Genomic DNA, 12,488 nt, shown 5'->3' on the forward strand with positions numbered 1-12,488 from the left:
CTAAATAAAATTCTGTTCTGCTTCCAATCCTGAGCCAAACAGAACCCAGAATCACAAATGACCAACTGAACCAGAGTGAATCTGAAGCATTAATGAAGTCGAACCCTCAGGGGTCAAAAGTCTGACCAGGAGCCCAGACGAGTCTCCATGAACCAAATTCTTTAAATTTAAAAAGTTGGGTTTGAAAGATCAAATGTTAAAATTCAGCAGAAACTCAACAACTTCAAACTAAGCAGCAGCTTCGGCCGTGCAAGCATTTAAACGTTTATAAGGAAGCCGACTGAGGGTGGACACAACACTTCCTGTAGTGAAGTGGACCATCTGGCGGCGTCAATAAAACTGTCTCAAACCAAAGTGAACATCATGTGAAGAACATTTACAATCATCATCATTATCATCATCACCAGCAGCATCAGGACCAGGATCAACATCAGCTCATGTGTCTGATGTATCAGCTGGACGCGGCGCCCTCGCCGACACTACGGCAGTGCACGAGGAAGGGGCGTGTCTACACATTGATGGCATGAGCATGCTTCTTGCACAAGGGTTTGTCTTTCTTGGAGTAGAACGGTTGGCCCTCGAGGTTCACGTGGCAAACCTGCAAACAGCAAAAACATGGCAGATTACGATGACCATAGAGATTAAGCTCCAGTTCTTAAAAAGAAAAAAAAAATCCTTAATAGAATATCACACCATGTTGGAACAGTTCCCAGTTCAGGAACCACAGTTTTCTGGCGGAATTCTGGTTCAGGAACCAGAACATGTTACACGTGACCTCGTTTATAAACATGTGCCGGAATCCAGATGCACAAAACAAAAACATGGCATGGAAAGCAAATCAAAGCTTTTGGGACATTAACAATTCTGTTAAGCATCTATGGTAAATGGTAAATGGACCGCATTTATATCGTGCTTTTCCATCTGCATCAGATGCTCAAAGCGCTTTACAATTATGCCTCACATTCACCCCGATGTCAGGGTGCTGCCATACAAGGAGCTCACTACACACTGGGAGCAATAGGGGATTAAAGGCCTTGCCCAAGGGCCCTTAGTGATTTTCCAGTCAGGCGGGGATTTGAACCAAGGATCTTCTGGACTCAAGCCCAACACCTTAACCACACCAATCTATAATGTATATAGAATTCTTATTTCTTCACTCGTGTCATCTGCAGACAAACAAGCAATCTAACACAAAATAAACCCATATGAGTTCACTCACTGACACAGAACCAAAGCTTTTTGTGCCAAATACAAGAACTTAGGGTTTAGCCACTGACAAAGGAGCAGTCCTAGTTTTGGTTCCCGGACCATTTCCTGCTTTGTGGTTAAAATTTGATTCTTCTTACAAATCCCAAAAGAAACCAGCAGGAGCCAGGAGGTCCCAGCAGGAGCCAACATAACCCAACAAATTCCAACTGGACCCTGTAGAACTCAGCAAGAACCAATAGGACCTAACAGAACCCATCAAGATTCAACAGATCCCAATAGAACCCAACAGAAGAACTGATTGTTCAAGTGACAAATAAGAATTAAGAATTAACAGAATGAAAAGAGATCTGTGACAAGAAGTGACCCAGACCAAGAAATAAGATGACAAGAAGAGCACACTGGTTTCAAAATAAAACAGGATAAACTAGACAGAAATCAAACCACAACAAACGTTTTGTTTTTTTTTAATTTAATGATGTGATGTCCTCATAAGTGTCAGAGGTTTGTGTGTTTGTGGACTCACCGCGCAGACAAAGCAGGTGTCATGCCAGGTGTGACCCAAAGCTTCAATGAACTTATCGCCGGCTTCGACCGGGAAGTCACAGCCGTGGCACTTTGTGCTGAAGAGCGCCACGTAATCTGAGAAGAAACACAAACATGGTGGACTCTGGTTTTATTGATAGGAGTTGAAGTGCTTTTTGTTTGCAAAGGCGGTATGAGGTCACTGCACCTTTCTCACAGTACGGCTCGCCATCCTCCATGTGGAACAAACTGTTTCCAAATGGTTTCCCGCAGGCGGCACACACGAAACAGGTGGTGTGCCATGTCTGTCGCAGAGCATGCATCACCTCCTGCAACACATAACCCAACACGACAAATTTCAGTCTGGTGCTCAGGCATGAGGAACCCTGATGTAGAACATGTTCAGTCCCATCAAGGTTCCAGCAGGGTTCAGTGTGACTGTCTGATTAGTATCAACAGATCTCAACAATGAGACCAACAGGGTGCTCTCCAGGATGCAGATGATGTGCAGTAAAATCATTCCCTGAGTCACTCAAGTCTTTGTGTGTTCACTGCTGATTGGCTCGGGACTTGGACCCACCTGGCCATAACCGTAATTACTTCAAATAAAGTCACAACTCCAACCAATATGGATTTTGTTTGGGTGGGGAACCGATATTGATATTAGGGCATAAAATCTTAGGATACTGAAATATCTTCTGTTACTTAAAAATGTTTATGTCTTGCTTTTAGAAAATATAAGAGAAAAAATGTCCAACACATTTCACAGATTTGATTGACAGCTGGTCACTTTGCTTCTGTCTCTTGTTGCTAATGTGGCCAAGGGGTGACGGGATCCCAGCCATGTTTGACAGCATTATAAACAATGCCATTGGAGCACCCTCTACTGGACTACATAATGAAACTTCTTCCAACAGTTGATGTGTTTTTTGCAATGTTTATTCTGCAAAATAAAAACTTTCCTATCTGCAAAAATAACGCAGATAGTGATATGGTCACAAAAAGCCTCGTATCAGCCAGTATTATCATCCAACTAATATATCGGTTGGGCTCTCCTCACAACAGACATAGAGCAATCTTTGCAAAGTTCTATGAAGTAGAAGATTATTGGCAAAAAAACATCTGAAATAAATATTAATCAGTCAACCAACAGATACACCATGATTTATTCACCAACCAAATTAGAACCAAATGTTGTAAAATTGGCTCCAATTGGTGATTTGAAAGAAAAACAATGAATTTTTGTACAGTGCACAGAACTCAGTCTGGACCTTCCAAAGAAGGCCTTTGTTATTTTGTATGAAAAAACCATCAAAAACACAGCTGTCAAAAAATGAAACCACCTGGAAGAAGAAAACGATGGAATTCCTTGATTGATTGCAAACTGATTTATTGTCTGTGGAGAAGGTGCTGGCAGAAGAGTCCTTCACCCTCATCAACATGATGAGCAGCACCTGTGGATGGTGCTCACGTGCAACCTTAAAGACTTTCAGCTGAAGCAGATGATGAGATGGTGTTCTGCATTTAAGTCATGTGTGATTCAAGCAGAATTGCCGGGAACTCGACCTTGTGATGTTCGTTTGTGAGACGCTGAGGACCGCGCCTGGGTTTTGACACATCGTGCCTGTGAAGGAGGAAGGGTGAGGGACACATGCTGTCAGCACACATCAGAGGTGATTAATTGTTTGACTAATTGTTAATAGTAACTTGGTATTTTGTTACGCAGTATATTTGAACTTTCCTCCACCTGTTGTGAGAAGCTGCTCATTTACATAAAGCTTAAATACAGACCTGAATGTGTTGCTGATAGTGTGTGCCTTTTGAAGGATATTAGTTGTAGCTGCTGACTTACCTCACCTTTTCTATCCTTCGCAGAGTCGGTTTGTCGTGTCCACCTGGGGGGTGTTTGGCGGTAAACGTGGGTCCAGAAGCGCCGGACTTCGATCCTTTTGGGCGCTGGAGAGCGTGCCATCCTTCACTCCACCAGACTGACGCAGCTTTTGTTTGTACACGTTGTTATGCACCAAAGGGTGGAAAAATAAATTGTTTTGTTATTGGAACCGCTTTCTGGTTATTTTAGCGCTGGGTTCCGTCTGACGCAGGTCCGCTCCTCAACCCGCGTCGACACATAACAGATGTTCCCATAGCAATCCATGTTAAAATGTCCAACTTTAGAGCAGAAATAAGCATATTTACAATCCGATTTTGGTGTCTATAGATAGTTTCATCCTCCATGACAACTGTATGGAATAATTATGCGCGTGGTCACCTTGAGTGACATGTCAGTGGTGCTACCAGAGACTGTGAGCTGTGGCTGCTAGCTGTTTAGAGGACTATGTCTGCCATTTTTGAGCATTTTTGTTGTGGGCTGGGGTGTTTGGCTGGCTTTGTTTTTGTTTTCTGTTTCTCCCACCAGGTGGTATGCGTTCAGGACTGAGTGGCTGACGTGGGGCTGAGTTTGAGGACCTCACCCTGATCACCTGTGGCTTGTTATCACGTGTAGTTCATCAGGACTCACAGCTGTGGTGCATCTGTCTTGATCAGGGCATGTTGCATTTAAACCTGGAATACACAGTGTGTATTTGCCAGAGACTCGACTTTGTGACCAGACGTGTGAGATCGACGTTGGGAGAACAATCTCACCACTACGGACGCAGAGACCACTCCAGGTTTGACACCACGGTCTGTGAAATGATGATGTGATTGTTTAGCTAAACTGCAGGATTGTCTTACAGACATAAAGACATGGATGACCTCTAATTTCCTGCTTTTAAACTCAGATAAAACTGAAGTTATTGTTCTTGGCCCCACAAATCTTAGAAACATGGTGTCTAACCAGATCCTTACTCTGGATGGCATTACCCTGACCTCTAGTAATACTGTGAGAAATCTTGGAGTCATTTTTGATCAGGATATGTCATTCAAAGCGCATATTAAACAAATATGTAGGACTGCTTTTTTGCATTTACGCAATATCTCTAAAATCAGAAAGGTCTTGTCTCAGAGTGATGCTGAAAAACTAATTCATGCATTTATTTCCTCTAGGCTGGACTATTGTAATTCATTATTATCAGGTTGTCCTAAAAGTTCCCTAAAAAGCCTTCAGTTAATTCAAAATGCTGCAGCTAGAGTGCTGACGGGGACTAGAAGGAGAGAGCATATCTCACCCATATTGGCCTCTCTTCATTGGCTTCCTGTTAATTCTAGAATAGAATTTAAAATTCTTCTTCTTACTTATAAGGTTTTGAATAATCAGGTCCCATCTTATCTTAGGGACCTCGTAGTACCATATCACCCCAATAGAGCGCTTCGCTCTCAGACTGCAGGCTTACTTGTAGTTCCTAGGGTTTGTAAGAGTAGAATGGGAGGCAGAGCCTTCAGCTTTCAGGCTCCTCTCCTGTGGAACCAGCTCCCAATTCAGATCAGGGAGACAGACACCCTCTCTACTTTTAAGATTAGGCTTAAAACTTTCCTTTTTGCTAAAGCTTATAGTTAGGGCTGGATCAGGTGACCCTGAACCATCCCTTAGTTATGCTGCTATAGACGTAGACTGCTGGGGGGTTCCCATGATGCACTGTTTCTTTCTCTTTTTGCTCTGTATGCACCACTCTGCATTTAATCATTAGTGATTGATCTCTGCTCCCCTCCACAGCATGTCTTTTTCCTGGTTCTCTCCCTCAGCCCCAACCAGTCCCAGCAGAAGACTGCCCCTCCCTGAGCCTGGTTCTGCTGGAGGTTTCTTCCTGTTAAAAGGGAGTTTTTCCTTCCCACTGTAGCCAAGTGCTTGCTCACAGGGGGTCGTTTTGACCGTTGGGGTTTTACATCATTATTGTATGGCCTTGCCTTACAATGTAAAGCGCCTTGGGGCAACTGTTTGTTGTGATTTGGCGCTATATAAAAAAAAAAATTGATTGATTGAATTGAAAGAGGATTGGGTGAGGTCTCACGCTCTTTAGCACACTTCCTGAGGTATTTTGGTTTTTGTGACTTTCATGAAGTAAAGTCAGTAAATTTGGTGTCCCTCACACCTTGTTATATTGAGCTGTTATGCTAATCGTCTAAATCAGCTTCTACTGCAGTGGAGTTTTGAACTGAGTTGTTCCGTGCCTGCGGGGAGAGAAGCTGATTTTACATTTAGGCCAGGAAGTATTTTGCTGATTGTGTGCACCTTTGAGTTGTCTCTCTGTGTGATGAGTGTTGGACTCACCTTACGGTTTCTTCTTTCACAGACTCGGTTTGTCGCGGCCACCTGGGGGCTGTCAGCGGGGTCCTTGGGTCCAGAATTGCTGTGGCTCCGGTCCTTTTGCGCTGCTGGGAGCGCGCCGTTTTTCCACCTTGCCAGACCGTTGACTTTTGGGTTATTATCACTTAATACACTATGTTAATTAAAACTTGTTTTCCTTTGAACCGTGCTCTGCTTATTTTATGTTGGGTCCTGTCAAACGCTGGGTCGGTTCTCCGCCCGCATCCGACACATAACACATTTTATTGCAAATACGTTTTCAATAATATGGATTTTTGTGTGGTTAATTGCTCTATTGGATCACCTAAGATGTTTATGCTCCAGTATTTTGCTTGATGGAAATTTTCAAGTTATATAATTTCATATTTTTACAGTGTTAGCACTTGTAGCAGCTATCAGTAGCTTCATAATGTTAGGTCCAGTTAATCTAACATAACCAAGGAAATAAACTGGTCCTAATTTTAATAACAACACTCAAACGCATTATGAAAATCACTGTCCAGTCCCCAAAACTATGAGTTAATCAACGCCCAAACTATGGTTAGCATGTTCGCTCTTAACTCAGTAACCATGAGATGGGTTCAGGCTTCATTTGTCCCGCCCAGATCATGCAGGCTTTAGTCCACACTCCACCTCTTTACCCATTTTTGGATTAACCGGAGAAAGCAGGTGGAGTAAATGCTGTCAACATGGTGACACTCAGAGCAGCACATTTTGAGTTTCAAAGCAGCACTTTGGGAGACGTGTTGGTGATATCACAGAGGGTCTGAAACACAGAACTGACAGGAAAGGTTTCCAGGTGTCTCACCCCCTGAATGATGAACCATTTGAAACTCTTAGAGAACCGCAGTCATTAGTGTGATTTAGTGGAGTATTACTCTGATTTGATCAACAAAAACAAGCATAACTCAAAGTTCTTGTTTGACACGGTGGCAACACTTATTCATGGACAACCACCTGTAGTTCGCTCTACTTTTACAGCACAAGATTTCCTGGATTACTTTGGGAAGAAAATAGAAGACATCAGGTTAAACATATCCCAGCATGCCTTAACCCAGCCACTACACCCTGCTATTGAGGTGGGTGCCACTACTGAGGTATTACCTAGATTTACAGAATTTAATAGTATCTCTCTAGACATGCTGACAAAACTTGTAATGTCAACAAAAAGCACAACCTGTTTATTTGATCCTATACAGAACTGTTTAAGGACCTGTGGTCCACTCTTGGGCCGACTGAGCTGGAAATTATTCATCTTTCTTTAATTTCTGGATCTGTTCCTAAATGTTTCAAATCTGCAGTGATTAAACCATTACTTAAGAAACCTAATCTTGACCCTAGTGTATTGAAAAACTATCAGCCGATATCAGATCTATCATTTTTCTCTAAAATTCTGGAAAAAGTGGTGTCACGGCAGCTCGTAGACTATCTTACTGAGAATAATCTCTTTGAGCCACTGCAGTCTGCTTTTAGAAAATATCATTCCACAGAGACGGCTCTCACTAAAGTGGTGAATGAGCTTCTGCTTACAATGGAGTCGGACACCACTATGGTTCTGTTGCTGTTAGATCTCAGTGCTGCATTTGATACAGTGGATCATCATATTCTACTTGATAGGCTGGAAAATCACTTTGGGATTACTGGGAGTGTCCTTGCATGGCTGACGTCATACTTGACCAGTCGTTCTCACTGTGTTTTGTACAGTAACACTACCTCTAAACTTAGTGACATGAAATTTGGGGTTCCACAGGGGTCTGTCTTAGACCCCCTGCTTTTCTCCCTTTATATAGCACCCCTTGGGCACATATTGCGGTGTTTTGGGATTACCTTTCACTGCTATGCAGATGATACTCAGTTATACATGCCAATAACTGCTGGTAATCTCATCCACATAAAATCCTTAGAAGATTGCCTTGCAGCAGTGATAAGTTGGATGTTTAGAAACTTCCTACTTTTAAACTCTGATAAGACTGAAATGATGGTTCTTGGTCCAGTGAGACATCAGCATCAATTTGACCAGTTAACACTTACCCTCGGCTCATGTGTCTTGCATCACACTGACAAAGTGAGGAACCTTGGGGTAATTTTTGATCTTACATTGTCCTTTGACCTCCACATTAGAAATATTATGAGTACTGCTTTCTTCCACCAGCGAAATATAGCAAAGATTCATCCCATCCTGTCTATGGCTGATGCTGAGACCCTGATTCATGCTCTTGGACTTGGATCTACTGCAATGTTCTATTTTCTGGTTTACTGCAGTCCAGCATTAGAGCTCTCCAATTGGTTCAAAATGCTGCAACCAGACCTTTGACAGGAAGCAGAAAGTTTGACCACATTACACCCATTTTGGTGTCTCTTCACTGGCTTCCTGTCCCAGTGAGATCAGATTTTAAGGTTCTGCTACTAGTCTATAAAATTGTTCATGGACTGGCACCTCCTTACCTAGCTGACCTAATTAAACCTTATGTACCGGCCTGGGCTTTACGTTCTCAGGGTGCAGGACTACTTTGTGTCCCAAAAGTGAATAAGAAGTCTGTGGGTCACAGAGCTTTCTCTTATCGTGTCCCTGTTCTGTGGAATGATCTCCCTGCATCAATTAAACAGTTAGATCCTGTGGAGACTTTCAAGTTCAGACTTAAGACACACTTATTTTCCTTTTCGTATGGCTAGTATACTGGCATAGTATGTTACTATGCTTTTTACTCTTTTAATTCATTTTATTAGTAAACAGAGCGTGCCGCGGCCTCAACTTTATCTAAATTCTGGGTCTTTTAGTGAAGCTTAGGGCTAGTGGCCGGCGATCACCTTAGTATTTCTTCTGTTTTTCTTGTTCCTTAATGCTGAGAAATTATACTGTACACTTCTTGTCTTTCTGATGCTTGATTCTGTTTTTTCTCTCTATTTGAGGTGCGGCTCCATCCAGAGATGGGTGTGGTGTTGTGTGGGCCGCTGAAGAGGAGGTACTGCTGGCCCAACACCACCAGAGGGCGCCGCCGCCCCACAGGAGCAGCCTCGGTAACAGCTGTCACCCATCACCTGAGACAGCTGACGACAATTATCACTGGGGTATATCAGCAGGACGGCATCTCCACCTCATCGCCGAGATATCGTTCTACCTGGAAGGTAATAATCTCAGCTGACTGCTTGACAGTAACCTTTGTGATTTTTGTGAGTGATTGCAGACTTTTTTCTCCAACAAGAGGTGGAGGTAGCTTCCCTGCCGTACAGGTTGCTGGGTGCAAACGCGCCCACGTTAATTGTGTTCTTGTTCCTCGCCAGCAGTACCAGGTCCGACACGCGGAGGCAGTGGCCACCTGGGAGTTCGGAACTTGGCGGCTCCAGTATTCCCGGGGTCCTGTGGCGGAGGAAACCGTGTGGTTCCGGTTCTACTTTGGAGAGGCGTCTCCTATCTTCGAGCCTGCCCACACGACACCTTTGTGAATTGAACTTTGTCCATTGTTGTAATTTGTTGTGTTTGTTGTGCACGTTCGCAACAGTAAAGTGTTGTTATTTGACCTATTCCATTGTCCGTTCATTTGCGCCCCCTGTTGTGGGTCCGTGTTCCTACACTTTCCCAACATGTGGTGTCTGTTTCTGAAACCCTCCTCTCCTGTGCACCGACAAAATTTCCTGTACATTCGTTTTGTAAAGTTTTTTGTAATTTATGTCTGTATCATGGCCCAAGCAGAGGGTCGCCCCTTTGTGTCTGGTCTGCTTGAGGTTTCTTCCTAAAATCATCATAGGGAGTTTTTCCTTACCACTGTTGCTCTGGGAGTTAGTAATGTTAGACCTTACTTGTGTGAAGCACCTTGAGGCAACTCTGTTGTGATTTGGTGCTATATAAATGAAAATAAATTGAATTAGTGACCTTCACTTTGATTATGATTCACCTGAGCTAAAGGGCTCTGAACCGAACCAGTGAACAACCGCTTTGTTCTGAAGTCTAACAGTCTATCAAACACTGAGACGTGTGACATCACCAGAATCCAGCCCTCAGCATCTCTTTGCTCACCCCCATGATCTTGGTGTTGCAGCGAGCGCAAGTCGGTGCGAAGAACTCCTCGTAACAGTTCTCACAGTAGACATTGTTCTGCTCCTCCACAAAGCTGACGTCAGCCAGAGACATGTGGCAGTAGTGGCAGTTAAACTCCTCGGGGTGCCAGGACCGGCCCAGGGCCACCAGAAACGGACCCCTGGGAACACCAGCAGCACAGAGTACAAATAACCAAACAGAACATTTTCTAGTCTTTAGTCCAGCAGCACGAAGACGACCTCTGATAGGCAGCGGGTCGTGTAGAAATATTGTGTTATTGCATGACCTACAAAAAGGGTGGGTACAATTTTTGCATGATTTTATTGAAAATATTACATGAAGTGTTCAATGTCTCTTCATATGCAATATCTTGGTACGTTATTTCGTAATTTGGATTTTTAAATCATTATTTTGAAGATATCTGCTCAGCCTCGAACAAAAATAACCAATCAGAAGATGTGCTCAGTAGATCACTTCCAACTGACCAATGACAGATGCTGTAGCAGAGCGGTTCGGTCACGCATTGAGACAACATGGCGACTTCCAGTGAGGAAGACGCGTTGTCTTTGGGTGAGCACCATAATGTGTGTTATATGAGCATCTTTCCATCAAAAAGAGCAAAATCAAACTACTTTCAAGAAGAACATGGGATCGTTTTTTTTGGAGTATGTCGGGACCTGAAGTGACCTGAAGTGGCTTTAAACACACGTGTTTCAGCTACTGCTCTGAATTAAGATGCACTGACATCACAGCCTTGTGAATGTATAAAGTTGGGCCAACATTGTTGGAACTTGTTCAATTATTATTCTTAAAGTAGACCGCCTACGTGTAGAGTTGTGACTACGACTGCCAGTGAGTCCACACCTGTTGATTCACCACAAATCCAAGTGCAGGACTTGAGAAGAGTGGATGGGGATGAAGGGGTAATGTGATAAGAGATGAAGTCATGACATGTGCTTGACTTTGATTAAAGTGAGGGAGAGTTGTGCAGCGTCAGCCTCACTCTCTCGTCCTGAAGTATCTGAACCCAGCAACTAGATGTAGTCGAGATGGCCAGAGATAGGACAGGATGCAGTGGATGGCCAACAGAATGAGTTTGTCCAGCTGTGCCCTGAGTGATCCACAGGCGCTTGGTGCATGTTAGCTGTTGGCTCACAGGGAGCTCATCCGCCTTTTGACACGTCTTGTTTTTCGTCCTGCAGGGTGACATGCCACCCTCCTCACCAGCACTAGGCTGGTGGGGGAACTGGTTTAGACGCTGACCACCTGTCCACGAGGCAGGTTATACTGGGTTACAATGTTACCAATAGTAAGGTCAAACGACCCTGACCTGACATAACCAATGTGGCGTCCACTCTTCTTTATAATGTCTATGTTCGATTACCGTCGGTTTGTGGCTTTTTCACCACTGCTGAGATTTTTTTGTGCCATGTCTGATTTGTGCCTTTGTCTGCCACAGAGTAAGCCTCGCGCCGCTGTGTAGTACTCTGCTCGTATAAAAACACACACACACACACACACACACACACACACACACACACACACACACACACACACACACACACACACACACACACACACACACACACACACACACACACACACACAGAGCTTCATAACAAAAAAAATTTCCTGTCCTTTAATTTTCTTTTACATCTATTTCAAGATGGTTTGTTCAAAAATCCTAATAATGTACCATCATACTTGTACCAAACAGATTTTGTGTTGAAGAGGTACTTATTTACTCAATATTTCTGAAAAAGGAAATTATGTAGTTCAGTCATAATTGCCTGGAAACAAGTGAACAAAAAATACTTGTGCTTCAATAAAGGACAATGGTATTAATTATTTCAAATATGATATATGTACTTTATTCTTTCCTATTTTGCACACTAAAATAATTATGCCATTTCAGACAGAACCTCTACCAATTATTAATGTTATAAAACCTGAATCTCTATCATTTGTAACTAAGAAATGCTGAATTAGTTAAGTTTGTGCATGACGTCTTTAAGTATACATTTGTTCCCTTGAGATTTCTGCCCTGTTTGAGCACCGCAATCTTTTGTTTTCTATTTACAAAGCGAGCACTTGGTCGTTTGTCCTTCTTTGACAGCGGATGACAGGCTTCAATGTCGTCATCGTTGACGTTGATGCGTTTGGAGTTCAGGGAGGACACCACCTGCTGCTCCACAGACTCTTGGTCTGCCTCCGTGTGCTCTCCTCCTCCAGTCCACTGCACTTACATATGATCTTGGCTTGATTTCTAAATTCGTGACAATCATGTCATTAATTCTGGTGTATTGTTCAAGATCTGTGAGGCTATTTTTCAGTGCAAGGATCCTTTTCTCCTCCTCATTTAGTGAGGACAAGACAGACACTAGAATTTATAACATAGTGCATCAACAGCATATTACTTTTGTAAGTTGTAAATGCCCCTTTTTAAAAGCTTTTTTAAAAGAAAAATCAATAAATATT

General features: G+C 43.1%; 1 protein-coding gene across 6 annotated transcripts in view; it reads right to left on the minus strand.

The window, feature by feature from the left end:
- Positions 1-435: 435 nt before the first annotated feature.
- Positions 436-12,488, minus strand: part of ldb3a (LIM domain binding 3a) — a 75,437-nt gene continuing 63,384 nt past the window's right edge. For 3 of the 6 annotated variants that reach the window (XM_034184519.1, XM_034184518.1, XM_034184520.1), the window contains 4 exons: positions 9,990-10,170; positions 1,940-2,060; positions 1,733-1,848; positions 440-598 (listed from right to left, as the gene is read on the minus strand). In XM_034184519.1, the coding sequence (XP_034040410.1) occupies positions 509-598; positions 1,733-1,848; positions 1,940-2,060; positions 9,990-10,170 (508 nt within the window). In that variant the 3' untranslated portion in view covers positions 440-508. Of the gene's footprint in view, positions 599-1,732; positions 1,849-1,939; positions 2,061-9,989; positions 10,171-12,488 lie in introns of all 6 variants that reach the window. The other 3 variants (XM_034184521.1, XM_034184522.1, XM_034184523.1) reach the window with 3 other exon arrangements.

This window comes from Thalassophryne amazonica, chromosome 13 (assembly GCF_902500255.1).
Source record: "Thalassophryne amazonica chromosome 13, fThaAma1.1, whole genome shotgun sequence".
In the NCBI taxonomy this organism is placed as follows: Eukaryota; Metazoa; Chordata; class Actinopteri; order Batrachoidiformes; family Batrachoididae; genus Thalassophryne; species Thalassophryne amazonica.